The 20,739-nt window shown below is 37.7% G+C and overlaps 1 protein-coding gene across 5 annotated transcripts in view; it reads left to right on the forward strand.

Annotated features, from left to right (window-relative positions):
- LOC100847151 (disintegrin and metalloproteinase domain-containing protein 5-like) overlaps positions 1 to 20,739 on the forward strand; it is a 147,975-nt gene that overhangs the window by 52,775 nt on the left and 74,461 nt on the right. For all 5 annotated transcript variants that reach the window (XM_059882369.1, XM_024986449.2, XM_059882366.1 and 2 more), the window contains 3 exons: positions 5,465 to 5,601; positions 9,625 to 9,808; positions 18,262 to 18,357. In XM_059882369.1, the coding sequence (XP_059738352.1) occupies positions 5,465 to 5,601; positions 9,625 to 9,808; positions 18,262 to 18,357 (417 nt within the window). The remainder of the gene's footprint in view (positions 1 to 5,464; positions 5,602 to 9,624; positions 9,809 to 18,261; positions 18,358 to 20,739) is intronic.

Consider the following 20,739-nt stretch of genomic DNA (forward strand, 5'->3'; position numbering starts at 1 on the left):
TAGGAAGAGAATAAAATGTGTCCTGTCAAGGGCTTCTGTTTTGTCCTAAGAACTGCTTTTGATCAAAACCTGGGAGCCAAAAAAAAAAACAAAACAAAAAAGGGACCTAGAGAGTGTCATACTGAGTGAAATAAGAGAAAGAGAAATATCATATGGCATCCCTTATATGGAGAATCTAAAAAGAAATGATGCAAATGAACTATTTATGAAACAGAAAAAGACTCACATGCTTTAGTTCAGTTCAGTTCAGTCGCTCAGTCGTGTCCGATTCTTTGTGACCCCATGAATTGCAGCACGGCAGGCATCCCTGTCCATCACCAACTCCCAGAGTTCACTCAGACTCACGTCCATCGAGTCAGTGATGCCATGAGCCATCTCAACTTCTGTTGTCCCCTTCCCCTCCTGCCCCCAATCCCTCCCAGCATCAGAGTCTTTTCCAATGAGTCAACTCTTCGCATCAGGTGGCCAGAGTACTGGAGTTTCAGCTTTAGCATCATTCCCTCCAAAGAAATTCCAGGGCTGATCTCCTTCAAAATGGACTGGTTGGAACTCCTTGCAGTCCAAGGGACTCTCAAGAGTCTTCTCCAACACCACAGTTCAAAAGCATCAATTCTTTGGAGCTCAGCCTTCTTCACAGTCCAACTCTCACATCCATACGTAACCACAGGAAAAACCAAAGCCTTGACTAGACAGACCTTTGTTGGCAAGGTAAAGTCTCAGCTTTTGAATATTCTATCTAGGTTGGTCATAACTTTCCTTCCAAGGAGTAAGCGTCTTTTAATTTCATGGCTGCAGTCACCATCTGCAGTGATTTTGGAGCCCACAAAAATAAAGTCTGACACTGTTTCCACTGTTTCCCCATCTATTTCCTATGAAGTGATGGGACCGGATGCCATGATCTTTCGTTTTCTGAATGTTGAGCTTTAAGCCAACATTTTCACTCTCCTCTTTCACTTTCATCAAGAGGCTGTTTAGTTCCTCTTCACTTTCTGCCATAAGGGTGGTGTCATCTGCATATCTGAGGTTATTGATATTTCTCCCGGCAATCTTGATTCCAGTTTGTGTTTCTTCCAGTCCAGTGTTTCTCATGATGTACTCTGCATATAAGTTAAATAAGCAGGGTGACAATATACAGCCTTGACGAACTCCTTTTCCTATTTGGAACCAGTCTGTTGTTCCATGTCCAGTTCTAACTGTTGCTTCCTGACCTGCATACAGATTTCTCAAGAGGCAGGTCAGGTGGTCTGGTATTCCCATCTCTTTCAGAATTTTCCACAGTTTATTGTGATCCACACAGTCAAAGACTTTGGCATAATCAATAAAGCAGAAATAGATGTTTTAATGGAACTCTCTTGCTTTTTCGATGATCCAGCGGATGTTGACAATTTGATCTCTGGTTCCTCTGCCTTTTCTAAAACCAGCTTGAACATCAGGAAGTTCACGGTTCACATACTGCTGAAGCCTGGCTTGGAGAATTTTGAGCATTCTTTTACTAGCGTGTGAGATGAGTGCAACTGTGCAGTAGTTTGAGCATTCTTTGGCATCGCCTTTCTTTGGGATTGGAATGAAAACTGACCTTTTCCAATCCTATGGCCACTGCTGAGTTTTCCAAATTTGCTGTCATATTGAGTGCAGCACTTTCACAGCATCATCTTTCAGGATTTGAAATAGCTCCACTGGAATTCCGTCACCTCCACTAGCTTTGTTCGTAGTGATGCTTTCTAAGGCCCACTTGACTTCACATTTCAGGATGTCTGGTTCTAGGTGAGTGATCACACCATCGTGATTATCTTGGTCGTGAAGATCTTTTTTGTATAGTTCTGTGTATTCTTGCCACCTCTTCTGCTTCTGTTAGGTTCATACCATTTCTGTCCTTTATCGAGCCTATCTTTGCATGAAATGTTCCCTTGGTATGTCTAATTTTCTTGAAGAGATCTCTAGTCTTTCCCATCCTGTTGTTTTCCTCTATTTCTTTGCATTGATCACTGAAGAAGGCTTTCTTATCTCTCCTTGCTATTCTTTGGAACTCTGCATTCAGATGCTTATATCTTTCCTTTTCTCCTTTGCTTTTTGCTTCTCTTCTTTTTACAGCTATTTGTAAGGCCTCCCCAGACAGCCATTTTGCTTTTTTGCATTTCTTTTCCATGGGGATGGTCTTGATCCCTGTCTCCTGTACAATGTCACGAACCTCAGTCCATAGTTCATCAGGCAGTCTATCTATCAGATCTAGGCCCTTAAATCTACTTCTCACGTCCACTGTATAATCATAAGGGATTTAATTTAGGTCATACCTGAATGGTCTAGTGGTTTTCCCTACTTTCTTCAATTTCAGTCTGAATTTGTCCTGGTCTTGTTTTTGCTGACTGTATAGAGCTTCTCCATCTTTGGCTGCAAAGCATATAATCAATCTGATTTCGGTGTTGACCATCTGGTGATGTCCATGTATAGAGTCTTCTCTTGTGTTGTTGGAAGAGGGTGTTTGTTATGACCAGTGCATTTTCTTGGCAAAACTCTATCAGTCTTTGCCCTGCTTCATTCCATATTCCAAGGCCAAATTTGCCTGTTACTCCAGGTGTTTCTTGACTTCCTACTTTTGCATTTAGTCCCCTATAATGAAAAGGACATCTTTTTTGGGTGTTAGTTCTAAAAGGGCTTGTAGGTTTTCATAGAACCGTTCAACTTCAGCTTCTTCAGTGTACTGGTTGGGACATAGACTTGGATTACTGTGAGAATGAATTTATGGTAACAGAGTTGGGGGGAAGGGTGAGGGGAAGGGATAGTTAGGGAGTTTGGGATGGACATGTACATCTTCTCCTCTGAACTGTTCTTGCCATTCCCTCACAATGCCACCTTTCTCTTGATGCATCAAGAACCCAAATACTATTTTCAGAGCAGTTTTCGGTTCACAGCACCATTGAGATGGAAGTCCATGTGTTCCTTTCACCTGTACTTGCACAGCCTTCTTTGGTGTCAGCATCACTCACAGGGTGGTATACTTCTCACAACTGGTGAACATACACTGACCCATTAAAATAGCCAGAGTTCGTATTTGCCTTGGGGTTCAATCCTGGTGTTCTACATTCTATGGATTTGGTCAAATAATGACATGTATCCATCATTATGGTATCATGCACAGTATTTTCACTGCCTTAAAAATCCTCTGTGCTCTGTCAGTTAATTTCTCCCCTCCCCACCTGCAACCATGGATCTTCTATTTTTTTCCCCCAGAATGTCATATAGTTGGAATCATACAGTATATAGTCTCTGCAGGTTGGCTTCTTTAATTTAGTAGTATGCACTTAAATTTCTTCCTTGTCTTTTCATGACCTTGCAGCTCATTTCTTTTTAGGGCTGAATAATATTCCATTGTCTGAAACATGCCCCAGTTTATCTATTCACTTACTAAAGGACATCAGGAATGCTTACAAGTCTTGGAAGTTATGAATAAAGCTGCTGTAAACATCTATACAGATATTGGGAATGGCCCAAAAGAAAACAAGCATGCCTACTGAGGATGTTCTAGTTATCTGTCACTATAGATAACTAATTAGTTGTCTATTCCTATTGCTATGTAACTGGTTGTACCAAACTGTATCACATGGAAACAACACAGTTCTGTGGATCAGTAATCTAGAAACAGTTTAGTGGGTGAAATTAAGATGCTAGTTGTGATACTCTTAAGGTTCAACACAGGGTATTTGCTTTCAAGTGCTATCATGTGGCTGTTGGAAGACCTCAAAAACTATTTCCCAGCTCACTTCTGAGGGCCTCTCCACAGTCCTGCTTCATGATATAGTAGCTGTCTTCCCCCAGGGTGAATGAGAGAGAAAGACATAGGATCCAAGAAATCACTTTTTTTATATTGCTTTTCTTGGAAATGATTTGTTATGACTTCTGCTTTATTGACTATGCCAAAGCCTTTGATTGTTTGGATCACAACAAACTGTGGAAAATTCTGAAAGCAACGGGAACCCCAGACCACCTTACCTACCTCCCGAGAAATATGTATGCAGGTCAAGAAGCAACAGTTAGAACTGGACATGGAATGACAGACTAGTTCGAAATCAGGAAAGGAGTACATCAAGGCTGTATATTGTCACCCTGCTTATTTAACTTATATGCAGAGTACATCATGCAAAATGCCAGGCTGGATGAAGCACAAGCTGGAATCAAGATTGCTGGGAGAAATATCAATAACCTCAGATACGCAGATGACACCACCCTTATGGCAGAAAGCAAAGAAGAACTTAAGAGTCTCTTGATGAAAGTGAAAGAGGAGAGTGAAAAAGCTGGCTTAAAACTCAACATTCAGAAAACTAAGATCATGGCATCTGGTCCCATCACTTCATGGGGAAAGATATGGGGAAACAATGGAAATAGTGACAGACTTTGTTTCCTTGGGCTCCAAATCACTGCAGATGGTGACTGCAGCCATGAAATTAAAAGATGCTTGCTCCTTGGAAGAAAAGCTATGACCAACCTAGACAAGATATTAAAAAGCAGAGACATTACTTTGCCAACAAAGGTATGTCTAGTCAAAGCTATGGTTTTTTCTAGTAGTCATGTATGGATGTGAGAGTTGGACTATAAAGAAAGCTGAGCACCAAAGAATTGATGCTTTTGAACTGTGGTGTTGGAGAAGACTCTTAAGAGTCCCTTGGGTTGCAAGGAGATCAAACCAGTCCATCCTAAAGGAAATCAGTCCTGAATATTCACTGGAAGGACTGATGTTGAAGCTGAAACTCCAATACTTTGGCCACCTGATGTGAAGAACTGACTCATTGGAAAAGACCCTGATGCTGGGAAGGATTGAAGGCAGGAGGCGAAGGGGACGACAGAGGATGAGATGGTTGGATGGCATCACCGACTCGATGGACATGAGTTTGAGCAAGCTCTGGGAGTTGGTGATAGATAGGGAGGTCTGGCGTGCTGCAGTCCGTGGGGTCGCAAAGAGTTGGACACGACTGAGCGCCTGAACTGACTGACTGAATGACTGGAAATGATGACCTGTCACTTCTGCTATATTAAATTAATTAGAATCAAGTCAGAAAGTCCAGCCTACAGTCACTGGAATGGGAATACACAGGCGCATCAATATCATTGGGACCTGTTTTAGAGACTGTTTACTATAAAGAGAATGTAGGATTGATTATTAAAAGATTATAAAAGCATTTTGTTTAAAATAATTCAAAGAAGTAATGCCTTGTGATGGTTAAGCCCTATTTTATTTGCTAAGATAGGTGGTATTGTCAGTTAATAGTATCTTGAAATTAAAGTGTTGTGTTACTCCTCCATTCATGTTTAATAATACTTGTATAACTCAACTACAGATGTATCTGCATAAGTATCTTGGCTGCATTTTATGAATGAATTTTAAATACTAATTTTCGATTAAATACATAATTTTTTACAACTGAATATGTTCCTTAGCTAACTAATTTTCTTTTATTTCCCTTATATTTAGTATATAGAGGGTTTATCGTTGGAGGCATATGCTGTCAGTATCGTGCAGTTGCTTGGCCTTAATGTGGGAATGAGTTATGATAATACTGAGATCTGCCATTGTTCAGGGGATGTTTGCACAATGTCACCAGAAGCTTTGTAAGACAATTTTCTTTATTAAATACACACTATACTTAAATTGTCTTTTGGTGGTTAGGAACTTTATGTTTCTAATAGTCAAACTGAGTTAATTGATAGTTATAGAGAACTATACCCAGCTTTAGGATACACATCCTTTTCAAGTACATACACCAAAATAGTCCCAAATCCCCACACCTCTCTATGCCTCGGGACATTTCTCTTCCTCCTTCCTACCTTCCAGAGTCTGACTTCAGTTTTTATCTGAAGGCTAGATTGAAGGTACCTTCTGGGGCACAACATGTGAATTGTGTAATTTCAGTGATTCTGCGTGAAATAAAATGCTTTAATATTTGCATTATACAGTGTAGGGACGGATAGTGCAATTCATGTGAGCATTTTTTTTTTTTTTAATTTAGAAAGACATTAAGTTGCAAATAAGTAACTATGCCCCACTGAGAGAGATTACCGAAAAAAAAAAAAGCTTTTTTTTTTTTTTTTAAATTAGTATCATTTAAGGGGTCCTGCATTTCCATTTTGCATTGATTCCTGCAAATCATGTAGCCACTCCTGGTTGAGCCACATCACTACCAAGACTTGTTATGCTCAGTTTGTTTAACCTGAATCATTTTGGGGTTGTAAAATACCTCATATTGATTTTAATCTGAATTTTCGAGGAAGCTAATGATGTTGAACATATTTTCATGCTTTATAGCTTTGTGCTTTATATCTTATTAGAAGAGCCTATTTAAACATCTGCCCATTAAAAAAATAAATTAGATTTTCTATGTTCTGGCTATTAGTTCTTTGCCAGATATGTGATTTTTGAGTATTTTATCCTCTAGGGTACCATTTTTAAGATAGCTGGTGCACTAGGACGGCCCAGAGGGATGGTATGGGGAGGGAGGAGGGAGGAGGGTTCGGGATGGGGAACACATGTATACCTGTGGCGGATTCATTTTGATGTTTGGCAAAACTAATACAATTATGTAAAGTTTAAAAAAAAAAAAGATAACGTTTTTAATTTTGGTGAAATACAGTGAGTCAAATTTTTCTTTATGCATTGTGGTTTTATAATTCTTTTATTCAGTTTTGTAATACGTTTCAAGTTGATTATTGTGTATGTGTTTAACTTTATTTTAATTTTTGCCCTATGGATTTCCAGTCATTCCAATAGCACTTGTTGAAAAGACCTTCCTTTCCTCCACTTAAGTGCCTTGGTGACTTTGTAAAAAACCAATTTATCATAAATGTGTGAATTTTTATTGGACTCTCTATTTTATGTCATTAATCTGTATGGTTATCCTTATAGAAAAGCTTGTTATCTCTATTACTGTAGCTTTATATTCAATTTTTGAAATCAGATAGTTTAAGTCCCCAAGTTTTTTACCTTTTCCAGAATTGTTTTGGGTATTCTAGGTCCTTTGCTGGAGAAGGCAATGGCACCCCACTCCAGTACTCTTGCCTGGAAAATCCCATGGATAGAGGAGCCTGGTAGGCTGCAGTCCATAGGATTGCTAAGAGTCGGATACGACTGAGCGACTTCACTTTGACTTTTCACTTTCATGCATTGGAGAAGGAAATGGCAACCCACTCCAGTGTTCTTGCCTGGAGAATCCCAGGGACGGGAGAGCCTGGTGGGCTGTCGTCTATGGGGTTGCACAGAGTCGGACATGACTGAAGTGACTTAGCAATAGGTCCTTTGCATTTTCTTAAACATTTTTTTTTGGTCAGATTTCCAATTCTTATGAAAACTTGAGAGATTTTAAAAATTTGAAATATAGATTATTTATCACATTATGTTAGTTTGGGTACATAGCATAATAATTATGACTTTTGGTGAATATAAATATATAAATCTCTGTATCATGGTGTTAATCAGGCTATGCCACATTTCCATCTGCATGGAAATTTCTTTTGTGAACTTTGCTGTGTTTAGTCGCTCGGTTGTGTCTGACCTTTGAGATCCCATGGACTGTAGCCTGCCAGGCTCCTCTGTCCATAGGGATTCTCCAGGAAAGAGTATTGGAGTGGGTGCCATGTCCTCCTCCAGGGGATCTTCCCAACCGAGGGATCAAACTCAGGTCTCTCGCATTGCAGGCAACTTAATTTACCATCTGAGCCACTTTGGCTGTCCTTTTATTTATTTATTATTTTTTTCTTTTTATTTTATTTTTAAACTTTACAATATTGTATTAGTTTTGCCAAATATCGAAATGAATCCGCCACAGGTATACCTGTGTTCCCCATCCTGAACCCTCCTCCCTCCTCCCTCCCCATACCCTCCCTCTGGGTCGTCCCAGTACACCAGCCCCAAGCATCCAGTATCATGCATCGAACCTGGACTGGCGACTCATTTCATACATGATATTATACATGTTTCAATGCCATTCTCCCAAATCTCCCCACCCTCTCCCTCTCCCACAGAGTCCATAAGACTGTTCTATACATCAGTGTCTCTTTTGCTGTCTCGTACACAGGGTTATTGTTACCATCTTTCTAAATTCCATATATATGCGTTAGTATACTGTATTGGTGTTTTTCTGTCCTTTTACCTTCTACCCTCCTCCAAGCAACTGCTGATCTGATTTCTATCAATGCAGTTAGCTTTACTGGCTCTAGAATATTATGTAAATTGGATGATATGCACTCTCTTTTGAGTGTTCATGCTATAAAGTTACAATTACCCTCAATTATTTAAACATTTTTTTCTTTAATTATTTGAATATATTTGTAATGGCTCCTTTCAAGTATTTTTGTGTCAGATCTAACACCTGGGCCATCTCAGTGTTGCTTATTATTGACTGCTTCTTAAAAATTGACTATGTATTACATTTTCTTATTTCTTTGTATGATTATTATTAGTAGTAGCATATTGGATATTGTTGATAGTATAATAGAAAGCCTAGGTTGTTATACCTTCCTCTGGAAAACCATTGATTCTTTATCTACCAGGCAATTCAATTATTGGGTAACCATTTTAACTTTTATGTACTTGATTTTATGATTCACTTACATGAATCTATAGATAACTCAAGGTATTTCCAAATCCCTCTAAAATGTCAGAGCTGAACTTCCAAACTTGTTTTGTCTGGAGATCTTGTCAAGGCTTGAGTTTAGGCTCTAACTGTTAGAATTGATGGACAACAGATTTTAGCATAGGGCTGAGGTTAACCAACAACGAATCATAGGCCAAATTTTGCTGCCTGACTGTTTCGTAAATAAATTTTTTAGGCTTCTTGTTTCACATGTTGTTTATGGCTGCTTTTGCATTGCAGTGGCAGGTTGAGTAGCTGCAACAGAGCATATGTCACATAAGCCTATAATATTTACTACGTGGCCTTTCACAGAAACGTTTGTCAAATACTTGTCTAGGGCATAGTCTTTACTTTTAAACCATATTCTTTCTAGTGTTTTAGTTGGATGTGAAGATATTAGCAAACTATTTGTAACAACTTTCTCACTGTGTCAGGACATATCCCTACTGTCCCATGCCATAAATTAAACAACAGATTCTTATTTGAAAAATGCTTAATTACAGAGAGTGAGAGCCCAAAAAGAATATGCTCTTGAAGGTAATACAGACATGTCCATATTTGCATTTACATAAAAAATACAAAAATGATATTAAATAAATAAAAGTATGTTCAATACTGAGGCCAAAAATTTTAACTGCAGTTGTTTGACACTAGAAGTTAAATAAAGAATATCAGTTTCTGTGTTTAAATATATGTTTAATATTATAAATAATATTAAATATTATGTTTAAATATTTAATAAGGATCATTGGAGAGGTAAATAACTGTTCTTTAAAACAGAATGAATGGCCACAGATTTTTTTTTATTACAAGAATTTTCTTGGTGAAATTTTAAAAGTGTGGTAAATATCTTAGCAATTTAAAAATGCTTTTATATTATTTTATATGTGATTATTATTTTCCATGAGAATATTGCTTTCTAAATCTCTATTCAAAGCATCATATGTTGGGAGAAATGTGTATATATAGCAATAATTTTTGTCATACTGATATTTTTATATTTTAGACAATCTGGGGGTGTAAAGGATTTTAGCACCTGTAGCTTGGATGACTTTAAATATTTTGCTGCATATACTGGCATTGAATGTCTTCATAAAATCCTTCCTGATGAGCCAGTTTACAAACAGAGGAGGGTGTGTGGCAATGGAATACTGGAAACGGGTGAACAATGTGATTGTGGCACTCCACAGGTTAGTGGAAATTTTTTCAAATTTTATTTCCCATACATGTGAATGAGATGTGGAAAAGAAGGTAAAGAATACCTTAATTTTTAGAAGAATATTTGAAAAAAGTCTTCTTTGAGGAAAATGGTAGCCTTTAAGTTTTCTCATTTTTCTATTTTTGAAGTGGAGACCAAACATCTTTTAGTTAATATTTGTCTTCAAATGTTGCCCTCTTAATTCTTTAGTATGCGCATCAGCTCTAATCCTATAATTAGTGACCACAAAGAGTATATAAGAAGGTGAATAAATATGCCTTTAACAAAAAGCAGTAGCAAAAACAGTCAAGAACATCTAAAGATGAGACTGTTACCACTGGAATAGCAAAATATATTATTTGCTATTATAGGGAGAAAATGGCAACCCACTCCAGTATTCTTGCCTGGAGAATCCCATGGACAGAGGAGCCTGGCAGGCTACAGTCAACGGGGTTGCAAAGAGTCAGACATGACTGAGCGACTTAACTTGACTTCTTATAGGGAGAAAAATATTTGTATTGACAGGTTATACCAATTAAAAATATTTTAAAATGAAATCTATTACTTGCAGAAGACATAAATATAGAATTAAGATCAAACCAAAGCGAAGATGAAAGATGATAGAAGAGCAATACATAGATAACAAAAGAGTTCTTTTTTGCACTCTATTATGTACATATATACACACTATATATGGGTAAGACTCTTGAGAGTCCCTTGGACTGCAAGGAGATCCAACCAGTCCATTCTGAAGGAGATCAGCCCTGGGATTTCTTTGGAAGGAATGATGCTAAAGCTGAAACTCCAGTACTTTGGCCACCTGATGCAAAGAGTTGACTCATTGGAAAAGACTCTGATGCTGGGAGGGATTGGGGGCAGGAGGAGAAGGGGACGACAGAGGATGAGATGGCTGGATGGCATCACTGACTCGATGGATGTGAGTCTGAGTGAACTCCAGGAGTTGGTGATGAACAGGGAGGCCTGGCGTGCTGCGATTTATGGGGTCACAAAGAGTCGGACACGACTGAGTGACTGATCTGATCTGATGCCACCCTCATGGCAGAAAGTGAAGAGGAACTAAAAAGCCTCTTGATGAAAGTGAAAAAAGGAGAGTGAAAAAGTTGGCTTGAGTTTGAGTGAACTCCGGGAGTTGGTGATGGACAGGGAGGCCTGGCTGCAGTTCATGGGGTTGCAAAGAGTCGGACACGACTGAGTGACTGAACTGAACTGACTCCTTGGAAGGAGGGTTATGACCAACCTAGATAGCATATTCAAAAGCAGAGACATTACTTCGCCAACAAGGGTCCATCTAGTCAAGGCTATGGTTTTTCCAGTGGTCATGTATGGATGTGAGTTGGACTGTGAAGAAAGCTGAGCGCCGAAGAGTTGATGCTTTTGAGTGTGGTGTTGGAGAAGACTCTTGAGTGTCTCTTGGACTACAAGGAGATCCAACCAGTCCGTTCTAAGGGAGATCAGCCCTGGGTGTTCATTGGAAGGACTGATGCTAAAGCTGAAACTCCAATACTTTAGCCACCTCATGCAAAGAGTTGACTCATTGGAAAAGACTCTGATGCTGGGAGGGATTGGGGGCAGGAGGAGAAGGAGACGAGAGAGGATGAGATGGCCGGATGGCATCACCAAGTTGATGGACATGAGTTTGAGTAAGCTCTGCGAGTTGGTGATGGACAGGGAGGACTGGCGTCCTGTGGTTCACGGGGTCGCAGAGAATTGGACACAACTGAGAGGCCGAACTGAACTGAACTGACCGATGCACATTTATGTATCTGCATGTATGTGAATATATATGTGTCTAGATGGATCTCTATGTATGTGCATCTATATAATAACCATGATGACACTAAAGATGGAAGAGTTGAAATAAACTGGTTCAAGGTTTCTATAATTTATCTGAAGGAAATCAGTATTAACTCTATAGAGTATAGAGTTAATAACTCTGATTATAGTATTTTAAAGATACTTACTGTAAATCCTAAAGCAAATATTTTAACATTATGCAAAGGCATATAAAAAAGCCAATAGAAGAATTAAAATAAAATACTAATCATAGTTCATGAACACAAAATAAAGCAAATCATTGGAGCAAAACCAAGATGAGACAAATAAGAAATAAGCAGCAAAATGACAAACTAACATATAGACACATTAATAATTAATATAAATAGGCCAAAATCTGAATAAAAGCAGAAACTGTCAGACGAAATAAAAATCAAGAACAAATTACATGCTATCTGTAAGGATTGTATTTTAAGCCCAAATGCCTTCTAAAGTAGAAAGTAAAATAGCAGAAAAGATTATAACAGGAAAACAGTAAATATAAAACAGCCAAATATATTTAGTTTTTAAATACAAAATACAAAAATAAAAAATATATATAATAATGCCTAGACAACGTACTAAAAAAGTAGAGGCATCACTTTGCTGACAAATGTCTGTATAGTCAAAGCTATGGTTTTTCCAGTAGTCATGTGTGGATCTGAAAATTGATCCATAAAATAGGCTGAGTGCAGAAGAATTGATGCTTTCGAACTGTGGTGCTGGAGAAGACTCTTGAAAGGCCCTTGAACTGAAAGGAGATCAAACCAGCAAATTCTAAAAAAAAATCAACCCTGAATATTCAGTCCTGGAAGGATTTATGCTGAAGCTGAAGCTCCAATCCTTTGGCCAACTGATGTGAAGAGCTGACTCATTGGAAAAGACCCTGATGCTGGGAAAGATTGAAGGCAAAAGGAGAAAGTTGCAGTGGAGGATGAGATGGTTAGATAGTATCATTGACTCAATGGACATGAACGTGAGCAAACTCCAGGAGATAGTGTGCGACAGAGGAGCCTGGCATGCTACAGTCCATGGGGTTGCAAAGAGTTGGATACGACTTTTAGTGACTGAACAATGACAGTTACATCAACATTGACAAATGCTTCAAAAAGATAAAAAGTATATAAGGAAGACATAACAATAATAAATGTATATGGTCATATATATATATATGTTTAAAATATGTGAAAAACATATCATAATTTACACATATATTAGATATTTGGATATCTGAAAGCAGTTATTGATAGAACTAAAGGGATACAGTGACAAATAAATGATCATATTTTGAGGCTTATTTCATATCTGTCAGTAATTTATAGAACTAGATAAAAAATCAGTAAGGATGTATAAGACCTGAACAGTACTATCCACCGCCTTAATATAATTGATATTTATAGGCCAATAAATAAAGGAGGAGGAAATGGCAACTCTACTCCAGTATTCTTGCCTGGAGAATCCCTTGGACAGAAGAGCCTGGCAAGCTATAGTCCATAGGGTTGCAAAGAGTCAGACATGACTAAAGTGACTTAACATAGGCCAATATATTAGACAGCTAGATTTAGACATTCTTTTTAAGTGCACTTGCAATATTCATCAAGATAATTGAAAGGCATTCAATGCAATTTACCACAATCGCAGAATAGATGAAGAAAAAAACTTGAGAAAATTTAGCAGCAATTCATTATAAACTCTTTCAGCACTCCACCAATAGAAGAGAACCTCCTCACTCTAATGAAGTACATCTCTCAAAAACTTGCAACTATTATCACACTTTCTGGTGAAAGATTCATTATTTCTCCCTAATATATGGAGCAAGACAAAAAGATGCATTCTTCCTGTTTCCTTTCAACACTGCAGTGAGTGCTTCTGCCATTGCAGTAAGGCAAGACAAAGAAACTCACATGAATGAAAAGAAAGATTAAAACTATGTTTAGTCAAATTTTACTGGGCCACATGAGTAGAGATTCCTAAATAATCTGCTCTCAAAGGCTTCTAAAGCTAATTAATGAATGCAAATGAACCCAAATTCCATAGATTTCTATGTAAAAACAATAAACAAATGGAAAATGAACTAAAACATGAAATTCCATATACGTTGTCTTAAAAACATTAAATAGAGATAAATTTAACAGAATACATGGAAGAGCTGTGCAGTAAAATCTTTCATTGCTCAGATAAATGAAAGATTGAAATGGAGACATATCCCACTTTCATGGAGTGGGAGATACAGTATTGTTAAAATGTCAGCTCTGTATCATAATCCCAATCCAAACTCCACCATCTTTCTGTGGAAATTTACAAGCTAATACTACATGTACCTGGAAATGCAGAGCCTAAAACAGTCAAAGCAAAAGAACAAAAATGGAGCATATACACTAATTTTCTGAAAATTTCAAAATTGTTTATAAAGTTGTAACAAGACAATATGGTATTGGCCAAAGCATAAATATACCCCTTAATGAAACCATACAGAGAATCCATATATAAAACGTTTATATGGTTAATTGGCTTTCTGCAGTATATTGAGGCAGTTCAATGGGTGAAAATCTTTCCAACAAAAGTAATGCATGAACTAGAAACCAATGTACATAAAATAAACATTGATATATCATCATACAGAAAAATTAACCAAAATGGATCAAATACTTAAATATAAAAAAGCAAAAACCCTAAAGCTTTTAGAATAAAACACAGGAGACAGTCCTTCTGACTTTGTGATAGGCAAAAAATTCTTAGAGAAGGCACATAAGAATGAGATTTTAAAGAAAAACACTGTAAGTTGTACTTCATCAAATTTATTAAAAGAAACTTTTTCTTTCAGGCTCTTTTAAGAAAAATAAAATGCTAGAGTCTGAAATAGGAGAAAACATTTATAATTCATATATGTTCAAACATATATATGCACTATATATATCTGTGTATATCAAAAGCCGATTCAAAGGACTCTTATTCGATTACATCAAAAGATAAGAATTATTTCTAGTCTGACATGTGAGAAGCTTAGAAGTCACTACTTAGTATTTGCAACAAGTAAAAAGCTCTTATATCCATCAGAGAAGTGAGGTCACAGAGCAAATAACTGCCCCCCCCCCCCCCGGCCAAAAAAACCTGGAAAAACCAACAGGAGAATGCAGAGAATCACAACTACTGGAGTAGTAACCCACAAGCTAAAACCTTTTGGGAACCAACATCTGGGTAGGAAAACCTGAATTGTAATTGACAAATTTCTGGAGGCTTAATGTGAACTCATAGTTTAAAACTCCTTGGGAACACAGTCATAGGAAGGCCCTCACACTTTACCTCCAGAAACTTGAACTGGTTGTCACAGTGAATACTGGAGAAAAGTCTTATGTTTCTGGCATAAGGAGAGGAAAAGGAAACATTTTGAAATAGAGCATTCTCTGCTTAAGAAAGGGAAAGAGAAGTTAAGGAAGCAATTCAATTCACCATTGCAACGAAAGGGATACAATACTTAGGAATAAATCTACCAAAAGAAACAAAAGACCCATATATAGAAAACAGTAAAACACTGGTGAAAGAAATCAAAGATGACACAAATAGATGGAGAAATATACCATGCTCATGGATTGGAAGAATCAATATAGTGAAAATGAGTATACTATCCAAAGCAATCTACAGATTCAGTGCAATCCCTATCAAGCTTCCAACAATATTTTTCAGAAAACTAGAACAAATAATTTCACAATTTGTATGGAAATACAAAAAAGCCTCAGCCATTAAAAAGAATACATTTGAATCAGCTCTAATGAGGTGGATGAAACTGGAACCGGTTATACAGAGTGAAGTAAGCCAGAAAGAAAAACACCAATACAGTATACTAACACATATATATGGAATTTAGAAAGATGGTAATGATAACCCTGTATGGGAGACAGCAAAAGAGACACAGATGTACAGAACAGTCTTTTGGACTCTGTGGTGGCGGGGAGGGGGGGCGGATGATTTGGGAGAATGGCATTGAAACATGTATAATATCATATAAGAAACAAATCGCCAGTCCAGGTTCGATGCAGGATACAGGAAGCTTGGGGCTGGTGCACTGGGATGACCCAGAGGGATGGTATGGGGAGGGAGTTGGGGGGGGGGTTCAGGATTGGGAACATGTGTACACCCGTGGTGGATTCATGCTGATGTATGGCAAAACCAATACAATATTGTAAAGTAAAAAAAATTAAAAAAAAAAAACAAACACCTCAAATAGCCAAAGCAATCTTGAGAAAGAAGAATGAAATTGGAGGAATCAACCTGCCTGACTTCAGACTATACTACAAAGCAACAGTCATCAAGACAGTATGGTGCTGGCACAAAGACAGAAATATAGATCAATGGAACAAAATAGAAAGCCCAGAGATAAATCCACGCAGCTATGGACACCTTATGTTTGACAAAGGAGGTAAGAATATACAATGGAGAAAAGATAATCTTTTAACAAGTGGTGCTGGGAAAACTGGTTAACCACTTGTAAAAGAATGAAACTAGAACATTTTCTAACACCATACACAAAAATAAACTCAAAATGGGTTAAAGATCTCAATGTAAGACCAGAAACTATAAAACTCCTAGAGGAAAAAATAGGCAGAACACTCTCTGACATAAATCACAGCAGGATCCTCTATGACCCACTTCCCAGAATATTGAAAATAAAAGCAAAAATAAACAAATGGGACCTAATTAAACTTAAAAGCTTTTGAACAACGAAGGAAACAATAAGCAAGGTGAAAAGACAGCCTTCAGAATGGGAGAAAATAATAGCAAATGAAGCAACTGACAAAGAAGTAATCTAAAAAATATATAAGCAGCTCATGCAGCTCCACATCAGAAAAATAAATGATCCAATAAAAAAATGGGCCAAAGAACTAAACAGACATTTCTCCAAAGAAGATGTGCAGATGGCTAACAGACACATGAAAAGATGCTCAACATCATTTATTATCAGAAAAATGCAAATCAAAACCACAATGAGGTACCATCTCACGCTGGTCAGAATGACTGCTATCAAAAAGTCTACAAGCAATAAATGCTGAAGGAGGGTGCAGAGAAAAGGAAACCCTCTTACACTGTTGGTGGGAATGCAAACTAGTACAACCACTATGGAGAACAGAGTGGAGATTCCTTGAAAAATTGGAAATAGAACTGCCATATGACCCAGCAATCCCACTGCTGGGCATACAAACCAACAAAACCAGAATTGAAAGAGACACATGTACCCCGATGTTCATTGCAGCACTGTTTACAATAGCTAGGACATGGAAGCAACCTATATGTCCATCAGCAGATGAATGGATGAGAAAGCTGTGGTACATATACACAATGGAATACTACTCAGCTGTTAAAAAGAATGCATTTAATCAGTTCTAATGAGGTGGATGAAACTGGAGCCTATTGTACAGAGTGAAGTAAGTCAGAAAGAAAAACACCAATACAGTATATTAATGTATATATATGGAATTTAGAAAGATGGTAATGATGTCCCTATATGCAAGATAGCAAAAGAGACACAGAGATAAAGAACAGAGACTCTGTGGGAGAAGTCGAGGGTGGGATGATTTGAGAGAATAGCATTGAAACATGTATATTACCATATGTAAAATAGATTGCCAGTCCAGGTCTGATGCATGAGACAGGGTGCTCAGGGCTGGTGCACTGGAACAACTCTGAGGGATGGGATGGGAGGGAGGTGGGTTCAGGATGGGGGACACATGTACAGCTATGGCTGATTCATGTCAATGTATGGCAAAACACACTAGAATATTGTAATTAGCCTCCAATTAAAATAAATAAATTAATTAAAAAAAAAAGTCTGCCCTTGAAAATACAGTTGTGTTGAAGAAGACAAACCCCCCAAACTAAGAATAACCAAACCTTTGATTCAAAGAGACAGTAAGGGGAGGAAAAAAAAAAGCTAAGAAAGGTATATTTAAACTGTCAGTACAGGATTACATGAGTCAATATATGAAATAAATAACCTTTTAAAAATATAGTATTGTTGCCTGTGGTGAAGCTGTTTGTTGAAAATACCAACTAAAATGCCAGTAAGGAAAAAGACGGGAAACTCAGCAGGAAACTCAAACTTCTAATGTTGGTAAATTGCAGAGTTTAGAACAAACTTGTTACTGAAATAACTGGAAAAATTGATCTAAGACACTGAATCTTATAAAATGCAAATGTGTATGGGGCCAGCTCCCAGTGAAATCAGAGGTCTGGATAGACCAGCCTGGCTTCTGGACCACTTTTGAGGGGACAGAGGTTTGAGGTTTTGTTTGACGACTTCACATCAGAGACATTCCATATGTAAACATTTATTATGAAAGCGATAATATAAGAAAATGATAGTTAACAAGATACAGAATAACTATTTCCTGTAAGGTATTAATGTTGTTCAAATTGTATTGAATGTAGTGAAATGACACATTTCTTTTACAAACTACTGAATGAGATGTTGATTTCAGTAAGTCTCAGATAAAGAAAGGAATTACTGAAGCTGTGGGTTTTAGGACATGCTTAGACTTTGTAAATAAATTCTGTATTGCACTTTTGTAAGATTGTACCTAGTCATACATGATTGAGTAACAAAGCATTTGTTTACAGACATGTACTCATCCAGACTGCTGTGATGCTAGATTATGTACGAAGAAAAAAAATAAAGTATGTGGTTCGGGAGCATGCTGTACAACAAGTTGCCAGGTAGGAGGCAAACTGTGTTTTATAATATCTAAGTATTACATTTCTTGAGATACTTGTTTTAAGGAGATGGAAGACATGTCAATATTATATTTAGTCCTTCCTATCGTATTTTGTCCAAGCAGTATTGGAGCCCTGTCAGCCTTCAGTCTACTCTGTAATCTATTATATCTAGGACTCTCCTGTACATAATGCCTGACTTTTTTCTTTTCTGATTTGACTTTCCATTTGTTTACCTCATTACAAATCCTTCTTGTACCCATTGGGGTTTCTCTGTGATCAACATACATCTTGGACAATCTTATTAAGTTCTTATTTTCTATCATTCTACTTCACATGAGTGCAGGAGGTTAGTTTTTTTATTGGCTGACTTCTCTTTACTGTATTCTGGTAAAAACCCCTGTTCCTTCAGAATTTATTCAGATACTGTTACAACCATTTGATTCCATTCCTTAAAAAAAAAAAAGCATTTAGTGAATCCCTGAAAATTGCCCAGCACCCAGAACAATCCACTGGCATCCCTAGGAGTAAGAAATAAACTCATGAACAGGGTAAATGGCATGCATTCTTAAGATTGGAGGAGGAACATGATCTTATCTTTAAAAAAAATTTCCCCCAGGTTTATTGATATAATCAACATGTAACATTATTTAAGGTATACAATGTAACAAATTGCTGTAAGTTTGAATTGTGAAATGATGAGCACAATAAGGTTAGTTAACACATCCTCCACTTCACATACTGAGAACACTTAGGATTCACAGTTTTAACAACTTTCAAGTAGATAATAACATTATTGTTAACTATAGTCGCCATGCAGTACATTAGATCCTTAGACTTTTTTTTTTTTTTTTTTCATTTTATAGCTGATAATTTGTATCCTTAACTTACATCTTCCCACTTTCCTTATCCCACATCCTCTGGCGACCGCCAATCTGAGGAGTTTGGCTTTTTAACATTTCGCATGTGAGGTCATACGGTCTTTGTCTTTCTCTTGTCTGACTTATTTCACTTAGCACAATGTTAAACATTTCGCATGTGAGGTCATATGGTCTTTGTCTTTCTCTTGTCTGACTTATTTCACTTAGCACAATGTTTAACATTTCGCATGTGAGGTCACACGGTCTTTGTCTTTCTCCTGTCTGACTTATTTCACTTAGCACAATGCCCTCAAGGTCCCTACTTGTTGCTGCAAATGGCAAGATTTCCGTATTTTTCTTTTTATGGCTGAATACTATTCCACTCCACTTCTTTGAATACATTCATCTATTGCTCAGCACTCAGGTCCTCGCCATATCTTGGCTGTGGTGAGTAATGCTGCAATGAATACGGGGGTATACCTATCTCTTCAAGACACTGGTATTGTATCCTTCAGATACATACCCTGGGTCAAAGTAGTTCTATGTTTACTTTTTGAGAAACCTCCATACAGTTTCTCATAGTGAGTGTAACAATTTATATTCCCACCAACAGGGTGCCAGGGTTCCCTTTTCTCCACATCCTCGTAGCTTCAGTCATGTCCGACTCTGTGTAACCCCATGGATGGCAGCCCACCAGGCTCCACCGTCCCTGGGATTCTCCAGGCAAGAACACTGGAGTGGGTTGCCATTTCCTTCTCCATCATCCTCGTAAACACTTGCTATTTGTTGTCTTTTTGATGATAGCCATTTTGACAGATGTGAGGTGATATCTTATTGTGAAATTTTATTTGCATTTCCCCGATTAGTGATGCTGAGCATTTTTACCTCTGCCTGTTGGCCATCTATATGTCTTCTTTGAAAATATGCCTATTCAGGCTCTCTGTCCATTTTAAAATCAAGTTTTTTGCTTGCTTGTTTTTTTTTTTTTTAATATTGAGTCATATGAGTCTATTATATATTTTGGATATTAACCCCTTAACAGATGTGTGTGTGTGTGTGTGTGTTAAGTTACTTCATTTGTGTCTGACTCTTTGTAGCTCTGCAGACTGTAGCCCACCAGTTGATAGGATTTTCCTGGTGCTCTGGTGATTAAGAATCCACCTGCCAATGCAGGGGACACGGGTTTGATCCCTGGTCTGGTAACTAAGATCCCACATGCTGCAGGGCAGCTAAGCCCATGTGCCACAACTCGAGAGCTCTCACGCTGTAACTATGGGAGCCCCCATGCTCTAGAGCCCATGTGCTACAATAAGAGAAGCCACCACAATGAGAAGCCATTGCACCCCAACTTGAGTGCAGCCCCTGCTTGGCATAACTAGAGAAAGCCCATGTACAACAACAAAGACCCAGGGCAGCTGAAAATACATACATTAATTAATTTTAAAATGCCTTATAAAAGAGAAGGCAGAGTCAAATGCAAGGATTAGAGAGAAGGAAAGGTGGAGAAAAATAAATAGGACTGAAA

Source organism: Bos taurus, chromosome 27 (genome assembly GCF_002263795.3).
Source record: "Bos taurus isolate L1 Dominette 01449 registration number 42190680 breed Hereford chromosome 27, ARS-UCD2.0, whole genome shotgun sequence".
Lineage (NCBI taxonomy): Eukaryota > Metazoa > Chordata > Mammalia > Artiodactyla > Bovidae > Bos > Bos taurus.